General features: G+C 41.4%; 6 protein-coding genes across 8 annotated transcripts; 2 read left to right on the plus strand and 4 right to left on the minus strand.

Moving 5' to 3' along the window:
- Window positions 1–2,673: 2,673 nt before the first annotated feature.
- LOC121977341 (adenylate isopentenyltransferase-like) lies at window positions 2,674–4,065 on the minus strand. The gene has a single exon (XM_042529924.1). It carries the CDS (start codon window positions 4,025–4,027, stop codon window positions 2,867–2,869), a length of 1,161 nt encoding a protein of 386 aa, XP_042385858.1. The 5' UTR covers window positions 4,028–4,065; the 3' UTR covers window positions 2,674–2,866.
- A 1,660-nt stretch (window positions 4,066–5,725) lies between these two features.
- Window positions 5,726–7,258, plus strand: LOC121977342 (ethylene-responsive transcription factor ERF069-like). Its single transcript, XM_042529925.1, has 2 exons — window positions 5,726–6,035; window positions 6,123–7,258. The coding sequence occupies exon 2, from the start codon at window positions 6,316–6,318 to the stop codon at window positions 7,147–7,149; it is 834 nt and encodes a 277-aa protein (XP_042385859.1). The 5' UTR covers window positions 5,726–6,035; window positions 6,123–6,315; the 3' UTR covers window positions 7,150–7,258.
- Window positions 7,259–7,537: 279 nt separating this feature from the next.
- LOC121974568 (F-box protein At1g55000-like) lies at window positions 7,538–10,956 on the minus strand. The gene is made up of 2 exons (XM_042525682.1): window positions 10,527–10,956; window positions 7,538–8,049 (listed from the first exon to the last, which is right to left on the minus strand). The coding sequence occupies exons 1-2, from the start codon at window positions 10,830–10,832 to the stop codon at window positions 7,666–7,668; spliced, it is 690 nt and encodes a 229-aa protein (XP_042381616.1). The 5' UTR covers window positions 10,833–10,956; the 3' UTR covers window positions 7,538–7,665.
- Window positions 10,957–12,564: 1,608 nt separating this feature from the next.
- On the minus strand, window positions 12,565–16,264 carry LOC121974572. Of its 2 annotated transcripts, XR_006110022.1 has the most exons (6): window positions 16,173–16,264; window positions 15,799–16,083; window positions 15,491–15,667; window positions 13,858–14,067; window positions 13,194–13,653; window positions 12,565–13,130 (listed from the first exon to the last, which is right to left on the minus strand). XR_006110022.1 is itself a non-coding variant. In XM_042525686.1 (5 exons), the coding sequence occupies exons 1-5, from the start codon at window positions 16,260–16,262 to the stop codon at window positions 13,336–13,338; spliced, it is 1,080 nt and encodes a 359-aa protein (XP_042381620.1). In that variant the 5' UTR covers window positions 16,263–16,264; the 3' UTR covers window positions 12,565–13,335. The 2 variants fall into 2 exon arrangements, 1 of the variants encoding a protein (XP_042381620.1); XM_042525686.1 differs by having other exon boundaries at window positions 12,565–13,653.
- Window positions 16,265–17,199: 935 nt separating this feature from the next.
- On the plus strand, window positions 17,200–20,380 carry LOC121974569 (zinc finger CCCH domain-containing protein 24-like). Its single transcript, XM_042525683.1, has 2 exons — window positions 17,200–17,433; window positions 18,028–20,380. The coding sequence occupies exon 2, from the start codon at window positions 18,116–18,118 to the stop codon at window positions 20,105–20,107; it is 1,992 nt and encodes a 663-aa protein (XP_042381617.1). The 5' UTR covers window positions 17,200–17,433; window positions 18,028–18,115; the 3' UTR covers window positions 20,108–20,380.
- Window positions 20,381–20,573: 193 nt separating this feature from the next.
- LOC121974570 (muscle M-line assembly protein unc-89-like) lies at window positions 20,574–22,425 on the minus strand. Of its 2 annotated transcripts, none has more exons than XM_042525685.1 (6): window positions 22,100–22,425; window positions 21,952–22,010; window positions 21,814–21,875; window positions 21,227–21,691; window positions 20,961–21,153; window positions 20,574–20,849 (listed from the first exon to the last, which is right to left on the minus strand). In XM_042525685.1, the coding sequence occupies exons 1-6, from the start codon at window positions 22,248–22,250 to the stop codon at window positions 20,781–20,783; spliced, it is 999 nt and encodes a 332-aa protein (XP_042381619.1). In that variant the 5' UTR covers window positions 22,251–22,425; the 3' UTR covers window positions 20,574–20,780. The 2 variants fall into 2 exon arrangements, with proteins under 2 accessions (XP_042381619.1, XP_042381618.1); XM_042525684.1 differs by having other exon boundaries at window positions 20,574–20,839; window positions 22,100–22,423.
- Window positions 22,426–25,736: the final 3,311 nt, after the last annotated feature.

The following is a 25,736-nucleotide window of genomic DNA, read 5'->3' on the forward strand; positions in this document are numbered from 1 at the left end:
GTGTTTTAGTTGAGATGAGAACAAGAACCATAAAATGAAATATATAAAATTAGGATAGAAATTAAAGATATTATTGTTTGAGTTTGAACAACAGATTGATTGAGATTAAATTAATTTGACGATATGAATGTGGATTAATATAATGATTAGGCTTATTTTTGGATAAGTTAATGAGATGGAGTTGAAAAGGCACCAACAGCTGAATTATATACATAGAGTAATGTTACATTGCTGATGCAGATCAATATAAGAGAACTTAATTTTTAATGAATCTTAACTTTTGATTTAGAACTCAAAATCAAGTTATGTTTTATGCGGGCAAAACTTAAAATTCTATGTTTGTTATTAGGGAATCTATAACAACCAAGTTTCAAGATAAAAAAAACAAAGTTTAGGATAATTTTTCGAGGCTACAAACTTTTTTCTACTTTTTAGTAATTTTTATTTTTATAATATTTAAGATTTTTTTTAATGTGATAATAATCATCGGTTGTTAAATAAAATTTTTATTTTTTGAAAAAAATTGGACGATGATTTTTTTTTATTATTTTTTTTCTCAATTTTAACTTCCAGTCAACCTTTAGGATAATTGCTATCCTACTTTGCATAGTTAGCCGACTCTCCGTGCATGACTCTATCTGCAACTGACTCACACTTCTAGATGCCTTGCACACTCAGTCGGTCATGGAAGTTGGGCATGGAGACTGAGCAACATACCAAAATCATGTGTGTGTGTGTATATATATATATATATAGTGTTTTGTTATACTGGACGACACACGTGGGCACCTCACGCGGGGAGGCGCCTCCAATGACGCGCGTAAGAGGCGCCCATGCGCGTCGCCCATCACATCAAAACTAATATATATATATAAAATGATACCCTGTATGAGTTATCTGAGTGGTGGTGGGTGACATCCAATGTTGATCATCTCACGTAGCCAAAACTCTTTTTTTTTTATTTCCCTCTCTCATTTGCATACAACACTTTTCTCTTTCCTATATGCAAGCAGCTCTTTTCTCTCTCTTGCATACAAGATGGTACTAGTTTCTATAAACTAACACCAACTGGTGTGGTGCTAGTTTGAAACCAACACTAATGCTGATTTGAAACCAACACCAATGTTGGTTTGTACAAACCAACATTATCTTGCATGCAGGAGAGAAAAAATAATTGCAGGTAGGAGAAAAAGAAAAATATTACATACAGATGATAAAGAGAAATAAAAAAAAATAAGTTTAACAGCTTCAGATCATCTACATTAGATGTCGCCTACCACCACTCAAAATAAATTGGAGAGGGTATGTGTATATATATATATATATATATATAAACAGATACATAATTAGGCCTTTTAAATTGTTTTTTCCCATAAGATAATTACATTCTCATCAAAATTTAGATAATTTTCTTGATGCACAATTGTTGAATGATCAAATTTATTTTATCTTAAATTTACAGATATGCACTGATCTTGATAAATTCTTTAAGACCATTTAGGTCATCTCTCTAATCAAAATATTTAATCTTTGTGTTAAAAAAATAATTTTTCCTTTCCAATTTGACGAGTTCAACCTAAAATAACAAAATTGTTTTAGGGTTAATTAAGAATCGGAATCTTCTAACTAACTGTACATTATGTGGAAATAAAGACAATACAATTGCTCCGCAAATCTTTGTGCCCTAGATTAAGGAGATGGATTAATTAAGAATCGTAAGAAGATTTTCCAATGATTCTTGCACATAAAAATTATAATTTTCATGCACCATTTGATTTCTACACTTCTGGCAATTGCTTCTCGCGGAGCAACGAGATCTTTCAAGATCCAAGAGATTTCCTATGGATCACACCTTTCACAATGTACGAGAACATTTCAACAACAACAACAAAACAAGATATTGAAAAAAAAGAATTAAGTTGAAAAAAAAAACAATTATTGTGCTTTAATTAAATAAAATGTGGAAAGAATCTTCTCGTGGCAATAGCTACTAGCTAGCTAGCTGTTATTTAACGTTTATAAATGGGCCCCAATAACACATGAAAATATATCATAAATGGAGCTAAACTTGGGGAAGGGAAGGAAAATTTTATTCATATGGAACATTTTATTCAAAGGAACATTGAGTTACAAATCCATTAAATCTATCATTCTACCAACAGCTGTACATTGCCATAAATTCCAAATTATTGATATTCATCTAGCTACATTTTTTCAATCTATAAATTCCCTAAATAAATTTGAAAACCGAGAAATATTAATAAGATCGTTATTATTAATATGAAATATGAACATTATTGTTTTACAACACTAATCAAGATTAATATAAGTTAATATTATATTATAGTATTTGAAGGGGAGTTTTAGCGTAACAGTAAAGTTGTTGTCATGTGACCAAAAGGTCACGGGTTCAAATAGGGATGAGTATTGGGTTAATTTGATATTAATTTTGTATAAATTTTTTTTATTGTTATTTTAAACAAATTTAGTTAATTCAGTGTTGAAATAACTAATTCGGTTAATTCAGTTTTAGTAAAACTTTGATTTGATTCGGTTAACCAACACTAAATCGATTTTCGGTTAATTTATGGACTGAATTAACCGAATGCTCACTCCTAGGTTCGAATCCTACAAGAGGTAAGATAAGACTATGTATAATGGATCATTCCCGTTGATTGTCTTTTTTTTTTTTTTATTGTTATATTATAGTATTTATAAATTATTATAATGCAGGGATCATAGCCGTTACAATAGTAATTCCTATACAGCTATTTCTATGCTATAGCTGTGCTGTGACTTGTAATTGCTAAAATAGCGCCAAAATCCATGGCAGTTTCGTCGGCGGAGAAGAAGACAAAAATTTGAACTAAGTGAAGAGCAGAGGAGGTTGTACGGTGCGCCGGTGGCCGTGATCGTGACGCTGGCTGTTGACTTCGCCGGCTTCCTTGAGGAACTGATCCACGGCTGCGGCGGCGGGGACCGCCACGTCCCTCTCCCACGCCTCCGTCGCGGACCCCACCACTGCCGCGGTGGCGTCCAGCCTCCGCAGCGGCCACCCCATCTCCCCCAGCCGCTGGATCTTCTTCACCTGACCCTCTGCTAGGCGCCGTGTGTTCGCCTTGACGGCTGCCATCGCGGCCTCGAATGCCGCCGGCGTCCCCCGTCCCTCCCCCTGGAAGTACTCCCGGAACTCCGCCACCCCGATGGCCTTCCCTAGCCCCGGGTGCCTCCGATCGCCCGCCGTCGACGCGGCCTCCTCCTCGAAGTACCTTCTCAGCTCCTCTACCATCCCCGCCGCCGCCATCTCCTCCACCCGCCGGTCGAGCTGCTCCCCCAGCTCCGCCGCGTCGACGTCCACCCACAGGAAGCAGCAGCGGTACCGCAGCGCCGCCGCCGCCTTCCTCCCCTCGCCATCCTCGAACGGGCTCCGCCGCGGGTCGAAGCTTCCGACCACAGCCGCGTGTATTAAGGAATTCGAGCCTCCGGCCATCACCGGCAGCCTCCCACGCCCCGCAATCCCATCGATGGCGCGCGCCGCCATCTCCCGGAACGCTGCGGGAGGCAGCTCGCCCGCCGCCGGATCGAGCTCCCCCAACAAATGGTGCGCCACGCCGCGGCGCTCCTCCATGGGCATCTTATTGGTGGCCACGTCGAGACCGCGGTACACCTGAATCTTATCCGAGTTGACCACCTCGCCGGCGAACTTAGTGGCCAGCTCAACAGCTAGCTTCGACTTTCCGGTGCCCGTGGCCCCCATGACCACCACCACGCTCTCCTTCCCCGCATCGCCATTGCCTCGAACGCAACACCCTCCCGGGCGGCACGAGCTCCGGCGCCAAAGGCTCTGCTGCGGCAGCAGCGACGCCGCCGCGCCGACGAAGAAACCGCGGCCGGAGGGAGACGGCCGGCGCCGGAAAAACAGAATCGCTTCGCTGCCGCCTCTACTGGTTAGAATTCTCATAAAGCCCGCCCAGACAACAATCAGCTGCGATGCAAAGAAGACGATGGAAGAGAAGAACAGAGGCATGCCACAAGAACAGAGTGGGAAACGATTTCGGGGATTCGAAATGGGAAACGGCGATCGATCTTCTCAATTGAATTGCTGCTATATCGTGGTTGAAGGATCATTTGCTGCATTCTGCCTCATGCTCTTATTTATTCAATGAAATGCCCTGCCTCCTTAATTTTTTAATTAATATTAATGATTGCACCTCGCCGTCTCCATGCCAGATCAGGCCTACCACTAGCTTCAAAGTCATCTTCATAAACAATTGCATCAAAGAGTATTATAATGCTATCAAACTAGCTATATGTTTACTGACTTGTATTATAATGCTATATATTAAAAAACCTTTCGAATCCAATTCATTTTGCATTAAATTAAGCAATTAACTATTTGTCAAGATATACAAGATTTAGTAAACCCGATCGCATGATATGATCCACACACACATACATATAACTGCAGCTTGAAGTTACTTATTTTCCACTTCAAATTCATATTCTGACAAACTAGCTAGATACAGAGTTTCTGAATAATACGCTATGTATGATTGTTAAGCAAAGGAGATAATCATCCTTATCTTAATGAACTAAAGAAATATAAATAAAAAACACTGTAAATGGCTATAACAAATTAATTAATGCTTCAACTTGATCAGGATCCTTCCATCTCTTGAAAAGTTGGTGGTGCTGCAAATGCACAGAATTAAGCTACTATGCATATCCCTTCATGCATGATCTTCGATTAGTGCATGCATGAATGTGGACCTCTACCATCAGTTTTAAGTATCTCCATTTTTGGATGTTCAGACTTGAGCTCCATCTGCCCATTTGATCTAAAAAAAGAAAGTTTTAGGTGGAAGATTTGTCTTCTAGGGTTTTGGTGCACTGCATCTGATCTCAACCACTAGACACTAGTTTTCTGCTCGCCAGTAGCTGTTTGTATGTGTTTAACTCACTCCAATTATTAGCAGAAACTAGACAGGAAGAAAGATGATGATTAGTGGTGCCCTCATGGTCATTATGATGCAGTTTGTCGTTGTTAATTATATTCTTACGTGGAACGTTGACTAATTATATTCGATCCACATATGATTTGTTCATAACATTCTTAATTGGAAAGATTAGAACAGTAGTTATTTGACTTTGGATTAGTTCAGCTCTTGAAATATTATATGGGCCTGGCCCATGGGCTTTACGAGCTAATATTGTTGGTAATCCAACAAAAATAATCTAAAAGAGAGAGGGGAGAGAGAAATGTGGAAAGACGCGTGTCAGCTGAATAAATGCTGTTGACTGCCGCTGTCAAATTTGCGCGGGAATGCATTCTGGCGGGAGATGGCTTCGCGCGCTTTCTAGTTGCGAGTTGCCACCGGGGCGGCGCGATTGGCGGGAAACTGGTAAGACCCCTTGCTTGGGCCCCACGCCACCTGCTCGCCTTCCGCGACGCCCATGCTCGCTCCATAATTTTAATTAACCGACGTGGGAAACTGCATTGTTTTCGCTTACGTGGACTTTTTAAATCTCCGTTAACGGCGTTTAGGACAATCCAGCGTAAACTACATTGACTCGTGAAAGCGTGCTCACTGACCAACCTGGCAATTGAATGGCTGCCGTGGCCGGTCCCACATAGAACCACAGTATGGGTATCCCAGTCGGGACACTACGCCGTTCGACCGCTTCGTAGACGCCGCCAAGGGAGGGGCTATAAGAGTTCGGCGGCGAGTGGAAAAGTCGGGCAGAGAGGCCTCTTGCCGGTTCTTAGAATTCTGAGAAGCAATCGATCGTTCTACTGCTGCAAAAGCAATACCTTCCTGCTCAAGTTGGTGCTTGGTGCGCTCGATCATTGAAGGGAGCTAAGAAGTAGAGGCAAGAGTCGATACAGGTGATTTATGTCGGTTCTTGGCTATCTGCCTTCGATTCTGCTTTTCAAACGAAGAACAGCTGTATGCCGGACGTTGCGGTGGCTCTTCTGCAATCTGCATGAGAAAGAAGCTCGCTTTCCTGGTTTCCATGCGCTTCAAACGCTCCTGGTAGGGATGATTCGAAGTGAAAAAGTGATATTTTGTGTTGCATGTCGATCGTTTTGAGTTTGTATGATGAATTGTTGGATCGCGCAGGGCTGGATTTGGTTTCGGAGTGAAGTATTTCGGATTTCTTCACATATTTCGGCGTTTCCCTCGCGCCCTCACTTGACTGGAGAAGACTGGTTTCCGTTTTGAACCTCGTGCAGTTGAAAATTTCAACTTGGGCGTTTCGTGTTGTTGAGCTGAAGAAGGGAGAAGCGAGTGGGGTGCTTTGGTTGTTGGCAGGATGAGGAGTAAGAGGAAGATGATGAAATTGGAGAAATTTGGCATCTCTGTTTTGAATCCTGTTGCGGAATCGGAAGGTTCCGCGTCGGTTGATCTCAATTCACCAAGAATGTTGAGAAGTTCGGCGAGGATTAGAAAAGGGGTCAAGGAAGTTCGAGTCTTTTTCACGGACCCCGACGTCACCGACTCTTCAAGCGAGGAGGAAGATGCAAACCATGGCGATGGATCTGAGAAAAGAAGACGAGTTACTTTCGTGATTCCTCTAGGCGCTCCAGCTGCTACTCGCAAGCCCCCAAATCTGTCGAAGCCGATGATGACCTCCGCCTCCATGAAGCAGAAGGGAATACGGCAGCGGCAGTGGGGAAAATGGGCAGCGGAGATCAGAGACCCCATCCGTGGCGTTCGGCTCTGGCTCGGTACCTTTCCCACCGCCGAAGAGGCGGCCGAGGCATACCGGCTGGCCGCCATGCGGATTGAGGAACAAAAGACTGCAATGCTGCGTGAACACTTGGACTCCAACGACGCCTCCTCCGTCGATCGCTCCATTTCGTCTTCTTCGTCAGCGACGGTGGTAGAGGTGCTGAAAGCTCCCGTTTCACCGTCTTCCATCCTTGACATCTCCTCAGCGGAGGACAGTGCTTCCGCCGGCGCTGCTGCGGTGATGGCGGCAGAGGAGTGGTTCGGGGACATGGCGACGCCGACGGAGGTGGAATTTGGGCTGGATGAAGAGCCGTTTTTGGTCGGCGAGCTCGACGAGGACTGCATCGGGCTCGCCGATTTGCCTATGTGGGAGAACCAATTGGACGGCGGAGATTTTTCGTTTTTAGATCTTTAAAAATACCGCGTCCATTCCAAAATGGACGGTGATCTTGTTGTTAAGATGAAAGCGTAATCTGGATATGTCTGCAGTTTTTTACTATAAATGCCATTTAATCTTTGATTAATTTCCGAGTTGTGTTCGTCCCTCTAGCTCTTCACAATTTGTCGATCGATGGAGTCCTTAGGCTTCGATTACCTTTGTCTTCCCAGAGAAAGCTTGCTCCCTACATGTTTACCTCTTCGAATCCTAGTACATAAAAAACATGTTTTGACAGAAGGATAGTTCACGATATCATAAAAAAAACAAGTTTTTTTTACAGCACAAGCATAATAGTAATCCAATTTCAATAGACAACACCACAAACTTAGTGGGTTCTAATTTTAATATGTAACAAGTCTGGAGCTGCAACTAACTTAGATCATATTTATATGTAGATTTTGTATTCAGGCAGTCTCATGAACACAAATTTTCAGACGATACACTTGGAACTGGTTAAATTAAGATGCACAACATCTTGACAGTAGCACTTGCTCATCTAAATAGGTGAGGCCGGTTCTGCTGCTCCCACCTCAGATCCTCGCTGAGCTGCAACATGGCAGCTCTTGGATCACCATCAGAAGTCGATAAGTAGTACTCAGCAGTTCCATCATCCACTTGCATACTTCTTTTCACAGAATTGAGTATTTTCCGCCTGGCTTTTGCATAGATTGTGTTGTTCATTGTTTGGGTTGTTTTTCCATCAGGGCCACCTTCCAAGTACAGAACCGCAACTTCTCTTTTTGAATGTTCATCCAGCTCGATATAACAGGTACTGTCGATGAGAAGCGACAGTTTATTAATAGGGATCAGCAGCCTCTCTCTGGAGTATATACCATGTTCGCTCATCATGTTGTTCAATCTTTTGATGTCCATAACCTGCAAGTTTTATGATAATAAGAAAATTCACAGAACAAAGATGGATTATTGCAACTATAAATAAGGAGTTATAGAAAGAAGCAAAGTGTCGTGGCTAGGATGAGTACAAATGCTAAGTGCAAAGCTATCACTCCTGATCTATGTGAGTTTATTTGACTCAAACAATTAATACCTGAGCTAGATAAGGCTTTTAGTGCGCTGATGAAATTATATCATGCAAAACAAATTATCAAACGCATTTCTTCCAATTCTATAGTTCATGAGGAGAAAACATATTGTGATTAATTGTCTACTCGTTAAAGAAGATAAGCAATCAAAGGAAATCCTCAAAAATAAAGATTTGTCTATCCCTTTGTTTCTTTTTTTCCAAGACCATGCTCTATCAAAGTTGCATCTTCAACATATACAAGTATGTGAATAACTTTCTACAAGCAATATTTGAGTTTTAGAATAGAATGTTTGAATTGCTTCATTGAAAAATTAATTTGCAAGTAAGCTTGAGTGAGAAGCTTAAACCTTGTGCCAGAGAATATTAATATATTTTGGCATGTATTTCCACTGTTGTTAGATCTGACAGTAAAGCGTATTAGTCAGAATCCTAAAGAAACATTATTATTTTAGTTGTTGAGACCCTTTTTCATTCATAATGAAATTCTTGACAGGCATCAAACCCGTACTCTAGCCAAATAATTAAGATGACTATATCTTTTCCTTAAAACCACTTCTAGCCCAAGTTTCTGCAATTTTACTGTATGTAACAGTTGAGTAACCAAACCTCTGTGCACATTTCATATAAAATCACTACCATGAATAACTACAAAATATACAACCTTGATTAATAAGACAGTAAAAAATGCATCCAAATATTTGAGCTCCAAAAGATGGCATGGGAAAGGGTCTGTAAGTGCCTGTATGTGTGCTGATGCCAATATCCACATGGGATCTTATGGCTCACTAAGATATCATTTCAGCTTCACATAGAACATGTGTTTGAGATTGGTTCATGTACTGAAATAGCTTACTAGGCTTTTTTTTAACCTAAATCTAACTCCTAATTTCTACAGAAGCACATCAACAAAATCTCTCAATCATGGTAGTAGGCCACCTGATGTTTTGCCCTGGACCAAAATAAGAAAGTGACAAGCGACCAACTTCAACAATTAAGAATGAAGTTTTAACAATCAACCTGACCAAAAAATTAAGTACTACTGAAGTTTTGGTTATCGACAAACCACTTAAACTCTCTTTAGGCCCTATTTGCTTAGGAGGATGGACAAGAACATTTTGTGAAATCAGGCAAATGATCAAAACATTTACATGAACAATTGTAGTCAAGACGGGCTGTAAATAAGCCAAGCTGAGCCAAGCTTTGTGATATTCAAACTTGTTTAATAAGATAACCGATCTAAGCCAAGCTTAAAATGAACCAAACTGTTAAAATGATTGTTCAAACTTGACTTAGTTTCTTTTTTATGAACTTGAGTTTGGTTTGAGCTTGGTTTGAGCTTGGCTTGAGTTTGGTTTATTTAGATGTTATCGAGCTCTCAATTCAAGCTTTTTTGATTGTTTGAAACTTCTATATTTTAAGCTTGTTTGATTAATTATTGATATGATAATACAAATTTATTTGTTCATTTTGAAAGTTTCTTTATTTATTTAGCAAGTTGATAAGAGTTTTATTGATGAACATGATTTATGAACATTGTTCACAAACGTTGTCAACGAACATTGTTAATGTTGTTCAGAATGTTGTTCACGAATGTTGTTCAGGAACATTGTTCCCGAATGTTGTTCATGAATATTAATGAGCTGAACACATGTGTTCAAGCTTGTTTGTTTAGTTAAACGAGTTGTTCAAACTTATTCATTTAATTGATTTTATGTATATTGAACGGACATAAACAAACTCTTACCAAGCCGAACATCAAGCTTATTAACGAACATTCAATTCATTTACAATCCTAGTCAACAGCTCTTCCAAGGTATTAATAATTGCTTTTGCTATGCTTCTCAATTAGTAATCATAAAGATCTATATCTCGTTTATGATGGTAGATTGGTATTGATAATCAGCTTCACATAGCATCATTTTTGTATTCGATATTGCGGTGAAATATAAGAAATGGAAAAAAAAATGAATTACTAAAAGAAAAAAAAAATGCAGTCGAATTTCATCATGGTCATGATCAGAGAAAAAAGGTTGGACAATTGCTTTTGGATGCATAGGTAGACAGAGGAGTTAAGATGGACGAAAGCAGGGATTCAGGTAGGATTAACCAATTCAAGGTCCCAAAATAGCACCATGTTGGTTTTGCCTATGATAAAAACAGAGAAATTAAAGTTTCTATGGTTAAAGGAAAAGAAAGTCTCTTTTGACATAACCGACGGATTGACACAGATTCGGTTATTTACGGATCATAGATCGCCTGCCGAGGAGCGGAAAAAAGAAATAAAGAGAGAGCCGATGAAGTACAATACCTGGACGCCGTACCTCAGTGCAAGACCAGCGACGGAATCACCGCGACTGAGGCGGTGGGAGATGGCGAAACGATCGAGGCTAGGGTGACGCCAGAAGGCCGAGGAGGACGGCTCGCCTAGGACTCGGCGCACCTTCCAAGTAGACCGGAAGATTTTCTCCTTCATCTCCCGGTCCGAGGCAAAGTCCCTCCACAACCGGCAGACGCAAGCCGACCGGGCAAGGTCGGACGGCGGAAGGCGTTCGAAAATCGACCGAAGGAGGTCGCCAGAGACGACGATAGAGAAATCGCACATGGGGGACAGCATCCTGAGGAGGAGGAGGAAGAGGAGACACAATCTTCAAGATCAGGGACGATGAGGCGATCGTGATCGTCGTCTCCTCTGCATCATCCGTGACGTCGACGAAAATGGGGCGTGGAACTCTGAAATCTAGAAACGAATAACGATTTTAGTCACGAAATCTCTCTTAGCCGGATTCAAAATCAGATAACGAATCGGACCCTATTGAATGAGACACGGAGTCGAACCCGCCTTTAGGTTGTTTTACTTTTTTATGTGCATATTTTACATGTATTTTGGTGTATGAAAATGTGATTTTGAAAATCATGTAAGATTAGAGATGTAAATGAGTCAAGTCGTTCGTGAGTTATTCGAAACTCGATTCGATAAAAGTTTGTTTGAGTTCGTTTAATGAGGCTCGTTAAGATAAATAAATCAAGCTCAAGTTTCACAATATTCGACTCGTTAGCTCGTGAATATGTTCGTTAAACTCATGAATCAACTTTTAAATAAAAAAATAATGGTTTTGATATTGAATTTATAAATTTTACACTCTACTAATGAAAAACATAGATAAATATATTAAATTTATTTATTAGAATAAAATTATAAATTTTAACAAAAATATTATAATTTTTTTAAAATATATAATTTATTTTTTTAATGAATATTTAAATTTATAATTTATATTTATTAAATTCATTTAAATTTGATAAAAGCTCGAATAAGCTCGTGAGTCATGAATATATTCGTTAAATAAAATTTGAACTCGACTCGATTATATATAAGTCGAGCTCAAACATCTAAGGATTCAACTCGATTACATCCCTATGCAAGATTCCAATAACCGCCCAACAAGACTGTCAATAATCAACAATTCCTTCTTTCTATAACTTCGTTTTTTAATCTAATTTTTAAAAAAACACTCAAATACCTAATCCGATTGATCATTTTATAATCTAATTTAATCCAATACTATAAAAAAATTTCACTCATAATTAGAATAAAGCACAAAATGCTCGCATCAAAATGTCCCAACATTCTTATATCAATATCCTATCCATGGCGTAGCTAGGGTTTTCACTCAGGAGGAGCAAAGCGACAGAGTCGGTGAACGATGATGGTGATGCTGCAGCAAACAATGTCGGTTGAGCGAAAGAAATCATTCAAGAAAATTTCACCTCAATTAAAAGGTATTTTTTTATGGAGCATCGTCGAAATGACGACGTTAGCCAAGTGAAGATGATGACCATGCAACAAATGATATCAACGATGGTAACAATCGGTGTGTGACGATAGTACTTAGGCTATAACGATAACGACATGTCGCGAAAGATTTTATAGGTAAAATTAGAATTAGGAAAAAAAATATGAAAGAAATTAGAAAAATAAAAAATAAAAGAGGAAAATAAAAATTCACAATTAGAGGAGGAAGAAGAAAAATTGACAGAGAAAAAAATTAACTTAAGAAAAGAGGAAAATGAGTTCGGCTGAAAGGATTTTAATTGAAACTTTTTTTTTTTGCTAAAAAGACAAAAAAATTTCAAAATTTATGATTATATATTTTTTTTAATTTTTTCTTCATCATATTAATATTTTCCTGAATTCTAAGAGGTGCGACCGCACCCCTTGAGTCTTATATAGCCTGAATTCTAAGATGTGCGACCGCACCCCTTGAGTCTTATATAGCTACGCCCCTGATCCTACCCTAACTTACTATCTTGTATGACTCTTTTTCTTCACTCAGGACAAAACAATATTCCCCTAAAAACCAATTTAGATATCACAAATGTCACTTTCTCCTTGAATTCATAGGAGCTCCACTTGTTCACGCTAATTGCACAAAAATATCCCTCCTTCAAAAAAGAAATCGCCCAAAATATCTGTCCATCTTCACCTTCCTCTCCATCCTCTCATGGCTGCCTCTTCATTCACTCTTCTTCTTCATGCAGGACAAAGCAATCCCCGCCACTCCATCGCCCACGCATCCAGACCGAAGCAAACCTTCCGCTGCCACAGCTACCTGTCCGCCGGAGATGGCGGTCGGAAAGAGGAGCAAAGTGACGGTACAAAGCAGGGGAAGAGGTGGCCCATCTCGCTGGTGAAAATCTATGGTGAGGCTGGGAAGCTGGGCAGGGAGCTGAAGGACTGCTTGTCGCCAAAGCAGAAGGGTGACTGGAAAGACCTGGTGCTCATGAGCTTCTCCTTCGCTGTGTACATCTACATCTCGCAGAGGATTGTGTGCGCCTATTGTGCCTGGATGTCCATGATCAGTCGCCCTTGACTTGATGCAACTGCCTTTCTTCTTACTTAATTGTGTATATTCTGCAACTATTGCTCATTTAGATTATTCATAAAATAAGAGCAAGTGGTCTATAGTAGTGTTACCAGTGTTGGCAGTGGCTTGTATGCATATCAGTTGCTGGATCTCTTGCTATGTTACACTTCAGTAGATATTCAGAAAGACAGCTAATTTTATGCTGGGTGGTTGTCATCTAACTGAAACGGAATTGCTTTCAAGTGTTGTGGATCATGTTGGACTCCATGCTCCAATTATTGATCTAAGAGGTTGAGAAATGTTGTTGATATTAAGCAATGGTAAGCGTCTATTACTGGTCTGTGACTTCAAGTGACAGGGTGGAGCATGCTTCTCCTCCTCACTTGAGTCGAGCAATTTCCTCCAGCGCCTTTTGATACACAACTCAGTGTGCTGTGGAGAAGAGGAACTGGGAGTACCAGGAATCTTCTTCCACAATGATTGGAGCTCTTTCTCATGTTGTAACACAAGGTTCTGCAGATCAATTACCTTGCACTCAGAAGATTGGGCCTTTCGCTTCCACTTGAGATTCTACATAACATGAAATGGGTGAAGTAAATTGCTCAAAGTTATCGGGACGTATTAGTTTCTACTTTCCTGACTTTTTAGGATAGCTTATTTAAATGATACTAAGAAGTGTTTGTAGGAAGTGTGACATTTTAGATTTTATCTAGGGATGTTAGTTTAAGCCAATATCTTGGCTTCCAAAGAACGAATGGATCACCAAGGAGATACCTGAGTATGTAGGATGTGGAAATTGATCTCAGCGGCAACGGCTTGTCGCTGCCAATGGTCTCTAGAAGATCGGATCTCTTCCATTTCTATCTTAACTTGCTCCAGCAGCTGTTGCATCTCACTCCATTGCTCAGACTCTGCCCACACTTGCAGCCTTATCCTCCCAACAGCTTCCATGCAACTACAGCATCTAAACTCCTGCTTCTCAATCTGCAAACAAGCACGATAACTGAAACTCCCATTAAAGGCTAAACCTTCTCTTATACATATGCCTTAAAGAACAAAAAAAAAGTGCATGTGCTCCAACAAGAACTTCTAGCGAAGTTCTCCTTTATGAAAAAACAAAGGTTTCAAAAACACATCCATATTACTCATTTTTCTTATTAAAGCTAGGTTGAGCAATTTTTAGGTTCAAAATTATTCCAGGTGAGTGGCAGATATCTGATGCATAAATTATACCACAAAGTGAAATGCATGCAATCGTCCTAAATCTGCTTCATATTTAAAGAAAATATGTGATCTTATATTGTTCAGTTGACAGAAGACAGATGGTGCAGACGCAATACACTCAGGTAGTGTCAGAAAGAAGCTATGTAGAGTTAACACCGCCTGGGACCTAATGATTTAATCAACCAAATAAAGTTAGAACTTAGATGTTTGGTAAGTACTCTGGTAAAGAAAAGCAGAAAATCAAAAGATGTGAAAAATAAATGAACCTCTACCAAGAGGGGCCTGGTTAGCTATGCTTCCAACCAGAACTAGAAAATCATCAATGCTTGATATAGATGGAAACAGTGGATCCTAATACAATAATTATTGTGTTATTGAGGTTGTCTCGTGACTGAATTGTATTAACTTCAAAGTTGTTCGTCTAAAGAGAAGACCAAAACAATATAGATAACAGATGAAAAATAGATCTGAGTACATTGTCGTGCACATCCATTAGAAATTTGACAAACAATTTAATGGTAAAAAGGAATATAAATTTGTTAAATTGATGAAATAAATTTTCTTAATAGCAACAAATTATAAATTATTTTACTATTCAAACATGAAGCTTCCAATTTGCTGACCTCTTTCTAGTGTGTGCAAAGCAGGGCCCAGACATGGTGATTCAGAGAATACACTTGCCACATTAATCACTAGGAACAAGAAAGATCCAATACATTTTGTAAGTTGTAACTTTGTGATCAAATCAAGCCTGACAAATCAATTCATGGCGTGCCCAAGTTCAAGTGACTCAAGAATGAAGCAATTCTATAGATAGCTAGACCATGGTATTATTATTTGCACAGGGAATAAGGTATGAATGCACCATAAAAACTAGGACCACCAAGCGTTTTGCCATCGAAGATGACCAGACTTTCGCTAAAGAAAGACAATACAGCAAATTATTTTTTAAAATTTTTCATCATTATTCAAATTATAAGCTCACTGTAGATAGCAAATCTACAGTGTAGAAGGCAAACGAATTGAACAATGTCTGCATGCACTTTGTAGAGTATTAAAGAAAAGCTTAATGCTACCTGGATGATGGCATGGGCGCTCACATGGATGACATGTATTTTGAAAGCAAATCAAGGGTTTTTTTTGTGTCAGTTTCAAAGCAGGTGAGATTGTTTTGAATTCTCACCGACTTCTCTTGCCGCAGCTGCTGCCGAAGGTGGAGAAAAGGCATGTGCTCTGCTTCATTGTATGAAACAATGTCTTGACTGCTGGTGCTTTTAGAAGAGAGCAAATGACTACACTCCTCGATTCTCTCAAGCATGCCCCTCGACAGCCCCTCCATCTTCCTCTTCAGCATCACCATCTTCATTCATGCCGAATAACAACAATAGCAAAGTATTTAATGAATCCAGAATATAGATTATAGATGAAGATGGACGCTTCTTCATCTTCTTGGGCGGAGTAACGAGTACTATATTTCAAAGTAGTGCCAACCTTTTCCTCTTCAACATCTGGACGCTTCTTCCCTAATACGGCTAAATTGAGCAACGACGCCTCTTTTATGCCCTTCAAAATCGCTGCGTCTTCCTTGATCAGTACCATGTCGCGGCGGAGCACAGACGACTGCCGGTGGAAGTACCTTCTTCGGGAAAGCTTCATGGAGATTCCTTTGCTCCGGCTTCTCCTCAGCTTGAGCCCCTGCATCTTCTCTTCGAGATCATCTATCCCACCCTCTAGGTCTCCCTGATCGCCCGCTCTCGCATCGATCTTCTTTCTCCCCTAGTTAGCATCAAAAAGTGATCAACAAAAGAGAAGCAGCGGAAGAAGAAGAGAGTCGATTGAACAAAAAAACCAATCATTTTGCATACCGGTACCAAACTGTTCTCATTGGATCGCATCGCAGCATCCTTCCGCGCCCTTTCTGGCTCCTGCTTCCCAGTAGACGACTCCAGATCCATCCTGGAGACGCTCTGCGCCGGTGCCTCGAGGTCTGATAACCAGAGTCGATTTGAAATGATATCGTGAATGCTCAAATCTCCAAAATATCCTATCAACTCAGGAGATCTCACTCGGTAGGGAGGGTAAATTGGGAACTTCAAATTTCGATTACCAACCTCACGACAATTCCATTCTATGCAGAAGCCAGAAGACAGGCGACGCGCCAGAAACCCTCCATACCACACGTGGCGCAGTCGGGGAGCTCAACTCCCGAGACTTCTCGACTGAGTGGGTCCCCTGTTTTCAGCGAGTCATGGACGCGGTATGCCATGGCCGTCCCGGGTCCGGTTCAACCCAGCTTGCACTGCTCGTCGTTCATGTCATCCGCCAGTCTGACGTGTAAGCAGGCCGTTGGATGGATTATCCGCTGTGATGAGACCCCTCAGCGCCCGCTGCCGGAGCCTCGTCGTGGCAAAGACAGCCGCGCCAAATCGACGGCCATAGGGCGGTGATGTTCGCCGCGGCGGCTGCGGCTTCGGCTGCGGCGTGCGCCGTCGGGCAGGGGATCGCGGTGGCGGTAGAGTGTTGAATCCTCCAATCCCACGAAATGGGCCCGAATATCAAAGTATGACTGGTCCAACGTCCAATCGTTGGACCGGACTCCACCCCGGATTCAAATCGTGTTCAATCCCCACACCACGCGATCTTATCCGGTCCCCGGCTTTACTTACCCACGCGTTCGTCTTATTCTCACAGCTTCACTATATCATTTATCATCATCTACCTTTGTGTCTACCCGCAACATTATTGGTGACCAATTGGACTCCAGCTTTTAAATCCATTAACGGCAAAAAAATTATATTTACAATTGGAGTGACGAGCCGTCAGTGGGTGAAATTCGGGTGCCACTAATCTCGTGCAGAGTCGGCGAGGAAGGGGTAAATGCGCGAAATGCAATTTGACGGTCCCGTTTTCTTCGTGTTTCATTTTATTTCATTTCAGTCGAGAGCCGCCTACCTCTTGTATCGGCGAGGTTTCTGCGAGTCGGCTATTGAGCTGTGGAGGCGGCGCTGAGTCTCCCCACTAGCACGTCGGTTCGCCGGAGAGATCGCGTTGTCGTCGGCCGTCTCTTGTTCAGCCGATTTTTCTTCGTTGGATAGCTGAAATATCGGCGACTCGAGCTCATCCCTGGTGCGTTGCTCTAGACTTCTTCGCTTGTTGCCTGCTACCCTGTGCTACTTAAGAAAAATCTACTAGTGTTCTTAGTTTTCGTTTCGGCGTTTTATCTTCGTCGCCTAGCCGCTTTACTTGATATTTCCGACGCTTCCTGTTAAAAATAACGAGATGGGGTCCGTTGTGTTCAGGCTATGCAATTTGTCATTGATTTGTGTTAGAAATAGCGTTTTGATCTGTTTTTGGGATTATTTCAGCGGAGTGATTCGGTAAACGCCTGAGTGTTCCCGTTTCTTTTAGTTTTGGATGATTGTTTGATGCAAATCTGTTTTGCCACATGAAGACATTGCTGTCGCCGGCGTTCATAACATATTTTGGTTTTGGCGTGGATCTAAATTTTTTTTCTTCTTCTTTGTCGCTGAGGTACCTAAAGGAGAAAATTGTAGAATGAAGAAACTTTATTTATTTTTTTTTCTGATTTTGATCATCCTTATTGTCGAAAAGCTCTTTTTTTTTTCATGAATTCCTTGACCAAATCTTTTCCCGTTTTAATTTCTTACTCAGTAATCGATTTGAAGTAGTAAGAATGCTATTTTTATCTCTCCTTTCCAGGAGTACTTCCATTAAGCTGCAATAATCCTAATTCTCGCTGGCAAGGTCACAACTTGAAGGAAAGAAATAGTTCTCTCCGATCATCACAATGCATAGCTGCACTGTTAAGGTCGACGACTCGCTGTCGAGTCTCCTTGAGTTCGCAGCCGACAATGATGTGGATGGCTTCAGGCGATGCCTCGACCGCAATCCATCAGCCGGCGATGAGGTCGGATGTTGGTACGTCCGTAGTAAGGGTTCCAATCGCATAGTGCTGGATCAACGAACTCCATTGATGGTATCTTCTACATATGGAAGTCTCGACGTCCTCAAGCTCATCCTGTCTCTGGTTTCTATCGACATCAACCGTCATTCTGGATCCGACAACACCACCGCCCTTCATTGTGCTGCATCTGGTGGTTCCTTGACTGCCGTGGCTGTTGTGCAGGCTCTCCTTGCCGCTGGTGCTGATCCCACGGTGGTTGATGCTGACGGAAACCGTCCTGCTGACATTATTGTTGTGCCTCCCATGTCGTCTGATACCAGGAATTCCCTTGAACAACTCCTTGGTAAGAATACCATTGCTTCGAGTTGTGGTGGGAATCACAATGATATTCCCCTGCATGTGAAGATTACCTCTTCAAATCCTTTGCCAGCTGATGAGGATGACTCAACCTCGCCTCAGGCAAAGTATCCTGACCTTCCACTGCTGATCATGCCAACTAAGAAAGAGTATCCTGTAGACCCAACGCTTCCAGATATCAAGAATGACATATATGCCACAGATGAGTTCCGCATGTTCTCATTCAAGATCCGCCCTTGCTCTCGGGCATATTCTCATGACTGGACAGAGTGCCCCTTTGTCCATCCCGGTGAAAATGCCCGGCGGCGTGATCCTAGGAAGTATCACTATAGCTGTGTACCTTGTCCTGATTTCCGGAAAGGGTCTTGTAGGAGGGGAGACTTGTGCGAGTATGCACACGGGGTGTTCGAGTGCTGGCTTCACCCGGTGCAATACCGCACACGGTTATGCAAGGATGGAACCAACTGCTCCCGTCAAGTATGTTTCTTTGCCCACACAATTGAGGAGCTCCGTCCACTTCACATGTCCACTGGATCTGTCGATCGCTCCCCCAGAGCGTCCTCATCTGCCGCAATAGAGATGGCGGCTGCAATGGGTTTCTTTCCTAGGTCACCTTCTGCTGTTTCTGCTGTTATGTCTTCCTTCACACCACCCATTTCTCCTTCAGCCAATGGCACTGGGCACTCTTTAGTTTGGCCTCAGCCAAACATACCAACATTAAATCTTCCTGCAAGCAATGCTCAATCAAGCAGATTGCGGTCATCTCTCAATGCACGAGACATACCTGTGGATGATTCACTCTTATCTGAGTTTGGTTCTCTGCAATCTCTGAGTGACATGCACTACTCTCATCTTAACTCCATGGCAGTTGCTGGGAATTCCTCGGTCAGAACTAAATCCCTGATTCCTGCAAATCTAGATGACATTTTTTCTGCAGAAATCAGCCCATCTCCAAGGTGCAATTCTGATCATGGGGGCTTATTTTCTCCATCTAACAAGAATGCGATGTTGAGTCAGTTGCACAATCTGCAGCAACAGCAGAGCTTGCTCTCCCCCATCAACACAAATGTATATTCACCCAAGGCAATGGAATCTCAGCAACTTTTTTCTCACTCGCCTCTATTACAGCCGTCTCTTAAATACTCTACCCCTGGTGTTACGTCTCCTCGAAGCATGGAGCCTATTTCTCCATTGAGTTCTCGCCTGGCTGTTCTTTCCCTGAGAGAGAGGCAGCAACAGACGCTACGCAGCCTGAGCTCACGTGATCTTGGTCCTTTCTCATCTACAGTGATTGGCTCTCCTGTTAATTCATCACTGACCAGTTGGGCATCTCCTTCTGGCATTCCTGATTGGGGGTTAAGTGGCGAAGAGTTGGGACATCTCAAACGAACATCTTCATTTGAGCTCCGAGGAAATGCGGATGAGCTAGATGTATCATGGGTCCATTCTCTGGTGAAGGAATCACCCCCTACTGCAATGGCATTTCCCGAGTTTGATGGTGAGAACTCATACAGATGATCCAAAGGATGGGCTAATTCAAGCTGCAGTACTTGGTGAATGGTGAAATTTTTTCTCTAGAATGTTAGATGGAAGGAAATTAGCACTAGGTTTATCAACTTCAGCAAACATTATTTTTGTTAGGTCGATTGCATTATGCAATTGATCGAAAGTAAAGTAGCAGGCAGTGATGTTCAACTTCAGATATTCTTTTATTCTGAACAGGCTTATTATAACTACAATGTGTTCAGTTAACTCAAAGATCAAATGGCTTTCCCTCGTGGGTTATCTGTATTTTGAACCCCTTTTATTCTTTCTTCTTCTGTGGTTACTATGTTGGATGGCTGTGAGATTCTAAATTCAGATGATCTCAAAATGTTGTTAAAACCTAAACAATTCATACATTGAATAATTAGATTGAATATTTCTTTCTTTAAAAAAGTACTTAGACATACTTGGCAATTATGCTTGACTAGACAATACAATCTAGATAATCCAGATTATTTCTTTCAAGGTGAATGCAACAACACCACAACAAAGAATTGAATAAAACTATGGGAATTGAGAGCAGAATATGACAAAGGGAGTAAAAAAGCTTTACTCCGCATGACTGCAAGGTTTCAGAAACCAAAACAAATCAGCTGAAGCCGCCTCTGAATTGCCAGCAACAGCAGCACTGCTGCAACCTTGTTCATCATCCTTCAGAGCTAATAATGCTTTCTTCTCTTCTCTGTCTTGAAGAATTGCCCTTCCCTAAATCGGACCGTAATAACCAAGATTTATTAGCAACTAAAGATCAAATTATCTGACATTCGGAGTGAAAATGAGCATTCTTGATCATGTTCTCCTAATTTTGGAGACTGCAATTACTCACCAGAGTTGTTGATTTAGGAGGCTTGTTGTGGAGAGGGGACCTTCCGTTGGGAGTTGCCTTTGGGTTCCTTGCACCGCGAGGTGAAGGGAAACGCTGTGGCGTCGGAGGATTTGCTCTGACTTCTTTCAGTGGTATCGATTTTTTTATCTCAATCTTCAGTTTTCCCCTTTTCTGTGGAGATTTATCGTTCTTGCTGCAGAATTTTGTATGATGAGAAGCGAAATTTTAGTTAAGAAAAGTTGGAGTTTTGGTGTGTGATTGATTACTTTGGAGTCAGCAGTTTTGTATCATCTGCTGGTTCTGGTTTGTGGAGGTTTTCAGCAGCCTCCTTGACCTCCTTCCTAGCCTCTTCTCTGACGGGAGGAGTCCTACTTCCGACCGCCATTTTTTTGAGTTCGCGGTAGAACTCGGAGATCTGGCTCAAGATATCCTTCCCGGAGAACAAATTTCTCGCCGACATCGTGCTCTTCAGACGAGGTTGTACCTTCTTCTGCTTCGGGCCCTCCCTTTTGTCCTCGACCTCCTCCTTGGTGCTTGACTTGATTATCTCTTTCACAGGGTTCCTCGTCTTCGGCGGGCGGGTGGGACGAGCCGGCGTCGATTGATTCGGGTCTTGGTTCTCAAGATCCACCTTGGACACCTTCGAAGCGGTGGTCTTGGGTTTCACTGGAGACGCCGAGAGGAGCGGAGCAGCGACGACGCCTACTCTTTTCTTCAGGTTGTTCTCGTCTCTAAAACATGGTAATCAAGAAGTTAATTACCATCTTTGAGCTTTCACTGTCCCTTCTTGAGGTAATCCAGTTAAAACTACATCAAAATGTAAACTTTTGGCCGGATAACACAAATTCAATACCGTCGATTGCTGTTTCTTTCTCCAAATGGTAATCGCTCCGAGCTCGATCTCATCAGCTTCGCCTATTTCGCCCCAATCAACCAAATCCACCAATGAAAACGAAGATTAACGGGAATTAAAGAATATTTTACTCCGAACCTTGGGGCTAGGCGTGGCTGAAAGCTTGAAATCTTCGGCGGTCTTGGGGTGATTGCAATCTGGGAACCAAGAAAGCGAAGCCTAAAAAAACAGAAATTCTCGAACGGAGGAAAAAGAAAAATGAAAGATCTTATAGCGGAGCAGCTACCTGGTCGGCAAAACCAAGCGGTGTCGTCGACCTGAACGTCGCCGTTGGCGGCGGCGAGGTCGAGCCACATTGGGGCGTTGATGTTCTCGTAGGCCTCGTCCCGGACGTACCTCGAGTCGACCCTCTTCCAGTCGATGACGGTCGGCTCCATGGCTCGCTCTTGGAAGAAGGAAAGCGGCGACGGAGATGGAAACGCAAAGGGAGCAGAGAGAGAAGTGATGGACGGCGTCGTGGGATCGCAGGAAAAGAGAAGTTCCTGGTTCTATCTGCTGGCTGCGGAACGTTACGCTTCTCGTGCTAATTTTCCGACCGTTGGTGGTGGGATCGCGGATTTTCGTGTGGGCCCACCGCTGGTTAAAATAAATAAATAAATAATAAAGAAACGAAGAAGTGCGCTTTATTAAATTTCATTTTGGACCCTGAAGTTCATTGAATTTTCAAAAATCTCCTCAGTCGTTAATTGGAAAAGAGGGCTCGAACGACTTGGCGGTGCGAGGACTAGGCGGACGACGGCGGCCACCTGCCTTCGGAGCTCTCCGAATGCTAAAGAGGATCGGCTGAACATGATGATCCTGACAAGCTTGACGGTACAATGATCTCCGCTTGCGCTTGCACCAGATGCCAAAGATGGACTCATCTTTACAAGCTCAGCCACATTCACGGTAAGCTGAGGCTTGATCTAGTGGAAGTAATTATATTTAAAGAAGTAAATGACGGCACTGTATAGGTCGTCGATGGCATAGTAGAAGATTAAATTGGTGCGGTATTTTTTTGTCCCTATAATACCATATCTCTATATAAGTAGGTAGAATTGGTGTATGCAGAAGGCATTAAAACTAATCCTCTTATTCTTCTTCTAGCTGGAATTGTCAATCCTTAGAAATTTTGTTTTTTTAAAGTGATATGCTTAGTTGACGGATGACCAATTCTTGACGTAGAATGCGGGATGTTGTGTTAAGTAATTTGCTGAAATTTCACGTGTTTTCTCAATTTTGTTTCAGGGAACAAATTCCAATTCTTTGGTTGTGTTTTTTCTAGAGTTTCGGAGGGAAGGTTTGGCTGTGATGTAATAGAGGTTCTATTTGGATTTCTACAACCCTATGACTTTGATCTTTGAAAGTTTGCATCTTTCTACTCTTCCCCTTTACCTTTTATGGTGTTTAGATAATAGGCAAGTTTCAATTTCTTGTGAAAGTTAGGTTCAGGTTCTTTATTCTCCCTAGATTAGGGCTTGTGGTTTAATATGTGTATATATTGGTGGAATTTGCATTTGATGGAAGGAAGCAATATTCATGGTGATAGATACCATTCTTCCATTTTTTTCTATTACTTTTCATTAGTGTAGGGAGTTGTTGGATTACTGGTTTTGATCTCTAATGTGTAAAATGTTATCTCTCATCTAGCTTTTCTATATCTTGTTTCAATGCCGAAAGATGTACCAACTGAGAATTTATACAAATCAATATATAGTTTCTATACTATTTTGCGACGGTGTTTTTGATTGTGTCGAGCCTTTATACCAATCCTCATGTTAAACAAAAACAACTATTGAAATGGTTGCTGATCAGTGTTTCTGGTTAGTGCAGTCTTGCATGAGATCCTGGAGGAGGCCATAACTCTGGTCCTTCTGTACAACACACTTTTTTTTTTTAAGAAGTTTAACATTTTGTTTTGGACACAAGTAACAAACTTTGTGACAATTGTCAAGTTTCACACTTTCCTACTTTTTCTGATTGTTAACAGTTAGCATGAGTTACAGCTATATTATTCTTTGAGATTTACAACTAATTTAGTTGACTAGAAAACTCTTGGAATACTTTGGCAAAATGATACCTACTGAAATTGAAATTGTCAAATGCTTGTGTTCTACCATACTACTTTGTGGATTCACATTATTGATTATTGTCAGATATTCCTCATCTTACTCTTCTTTTTTTCTCATAGCTGTCTTTATGTTGCAGAATTTTATTCTTCACTCATTATTCTGTCAAAAGTCCGATTCTGTGCATCTCCTATTGATATACAATGTTCACACTGAAATATCTTTTCTGTTATATGCTTCAGTTGTCAAACCAGTTAAAACACTATCTTGGTGTTCATACAAATATTTCTTTCTCAGCTAGATAATTACAGTCAAGAAAACTGCAAAGGAATTTTAATCTGTCAGTTGATTCTAGTTTTATAGATTCTCTACAAGCTATAGTATATAGTGGTTATACTTCAATGTGCAAGCATCTACCAATTATTGCATTTGACAAATTGTAGTCCTGTACAAGACTCCATGATTTCCAGAGCGCTGAATCTCAGTTTAGGCCACAAACCAGTAATCTATTCATTTTTTGTTCTGATGAAAGATAGATCATATGCAGTTCTATATACTCTTGAGTCCTCCGTGCCATACACTAATTATACTATGCACCATTCTCAATTTTGAATTGCTTGTAGACTTCCCTTGTCACCTGCTTTACATGCCAGATGAGAATCTGAGCGCAAAGAACCACCAGGACAGGGCACCTTTGTGGATGGCCAAGAGGTCCTGTCCAAAGATAGTGACACTTGTCGAACAGGAATCCAACACAAATGCTTTTTCATTTCCCCCTACATTTAGAGACCCTGAACTGTTATACTGCTATGTAGAGCAGCATAAGAGAAACATGACGTTACACCCCCAATACACTATTAGATATATTTATATCCATGAAGATTTGTGTAGATTTTCATTGATTTAATTGTGATCTTTAGTTGATCTCATTCCTTGTAAATAGTTGTTTAAATTAGGATTTTATTCATGTCTATCTTGTATGAAAACAATTGTATATAATCTTACCGTTGTGATTAGTAATATGGATTCTCTCTCAAAGTCTCTTATGGTATCAGAGCAATTCGGCTCATGCCCCTAAATCCTCCAAACACCACACCAATAGCCTCCTTGACCTCCTTCGCTGTTTCCACCATCACCACTATGATGACCAGTGCATCGCCCCCTTCACACAATCTCATCGCCATTAACGTGGCAGCCCAAGCTCCTTTGAAACTCACCATCACCAATTACCCTGCCTGGCTCCAATTTCAATCTCTCATTATTGGTTATTATCTCATGGGTTATGTTGATGGCTCCAATCCATGCCCGCCTCCCACCATCTCTTAAGATAATTCCATGGTCTCCAACTGTGACCATTTGCTTTGGATATGTCAAAATCAATTACTTCTCAACGCTATCATTGGTGCTCTATCGCCCACCTTGATTCTGTTCACTGCTGCCTCCAAAACATCTCTTGATGCTTGGACCACTCTTGCCAAGACCTACGCTGCTCCTAGCCGTGGTCGGATTTTGCAACTGAAAGCCCAGATTTCCAATCCTGTCAAAGGATCGGACCTCTCCAGTACTCTCGTTGGATAGTTACAATATTATCTAATTTTTGTTGACCACTTTTCCAAATATATTTGGTTTTATCTAATGCAAATATGGTGCCCTCCCTGTTTTCACCAACTTTAAAATTCTCTTTGAAAATTATTACAATTTGAAAATCATCTCACTTTAAACTGATAATGGGGGTTAATTTTTTGCCCTAAAATCACTCTTGCTAGAATCTGGAATCTTCCGCCTCACTACCTCACCTCATATGCCTAAACATAA

This window comes from Zingiber officinale, chromosome 4B (genome assembly GCF_018446385.1).
Source record: "Zingiber officinale cultivar Zhangliang chromosome 4B, Zo_v1.1, whole genome shotgun sequence".
In the NCBI taxonomy this organism is placed as follows: Eukaryota; Viridiplantae; Streptophyta; class Magnoliopsida; order Zingiberales; family Zingiberaceae; genus Zingiber; species Zingiber officinale.

Bases quoted from the DNA above. Each gene is read 5' to 3' on its own strand.
- LOC121977341 (XM_042529924.1), bottom strand. From the start codon at position 4,027: ATGCCTCTGTTCTTCTCTTCCATCGTCTTCTTTGCATCGCAGCTGATT.
- LOC121977342 (XM_042529925.1), top strand. From the start codon at position 6,316: ATGAGGAGTAAGAGGAAGATGATGAAATTGGAGAAATTTGGCATCTCT.
- LOC121974568 (XM_042525682.1), bottom strand. From the start codon at position 10,832: ATGCTGTCCCCCATGTGCGATTTCTCTATCGTCGTCTCTGGCGACCTC. The intron at 8,050-10,526 runs GTATTGTACTTC...TAAAACTTGCAG, and splicing joins CACTGAGGTACGGCGTCCAG to GTTATGGACATCAAAAGATT.
- LOC121974572 (XM_042525686.1), bottom strand. From the start codon at position 16,262: ATGGATCTGGAGTCGTCTACTGGGAAGCAGGAGCCAGAAAGGGCGCGG. The intron at 16,084-16,172 runs GTATGCAAAATG...GATGCTAACTAG, and splicing joins ATGAGAACAGTTTGGTACCG to GGGAGAAAGAAGATCGATGC. The intron at 15,668-15,798 runs GTTGGCACTACT...GCATGAATGAAG, and splicing joins CAGATGTTGAAGAGGAAAAG to ATGGTGATGCTGAAGAGGAA.
- LOC121974569 (XM_042525683.1), top strand. From the start codon at position 18,116: ATGCATAGCTGCACTGTTAAGGTCGACGACTCGCTGTCGAGTCTCCTT.
- LOC121974570 (XM_042525684.1), bottom strand. From the start codon at position 22,250: ATGGAGCCGACCGTCATCGACTGGAAGAGGGTCGACTCGAGGTACGTC. The intron at 21,154-21,226 runs GTAATCAATCAC...AAAATTCTGCAG, and splicing joins ACAAAACTGCTGACTCCAAA to CAAGAACGATAAATCTCCAC. The intron at 20,840-20,960 runs GTGAGTAATTGC...GGTCCGATTTAG, and splicing joins CTCCTAAATCAACAACTCTG to GGAAGGGCAATTCTTCAAGA.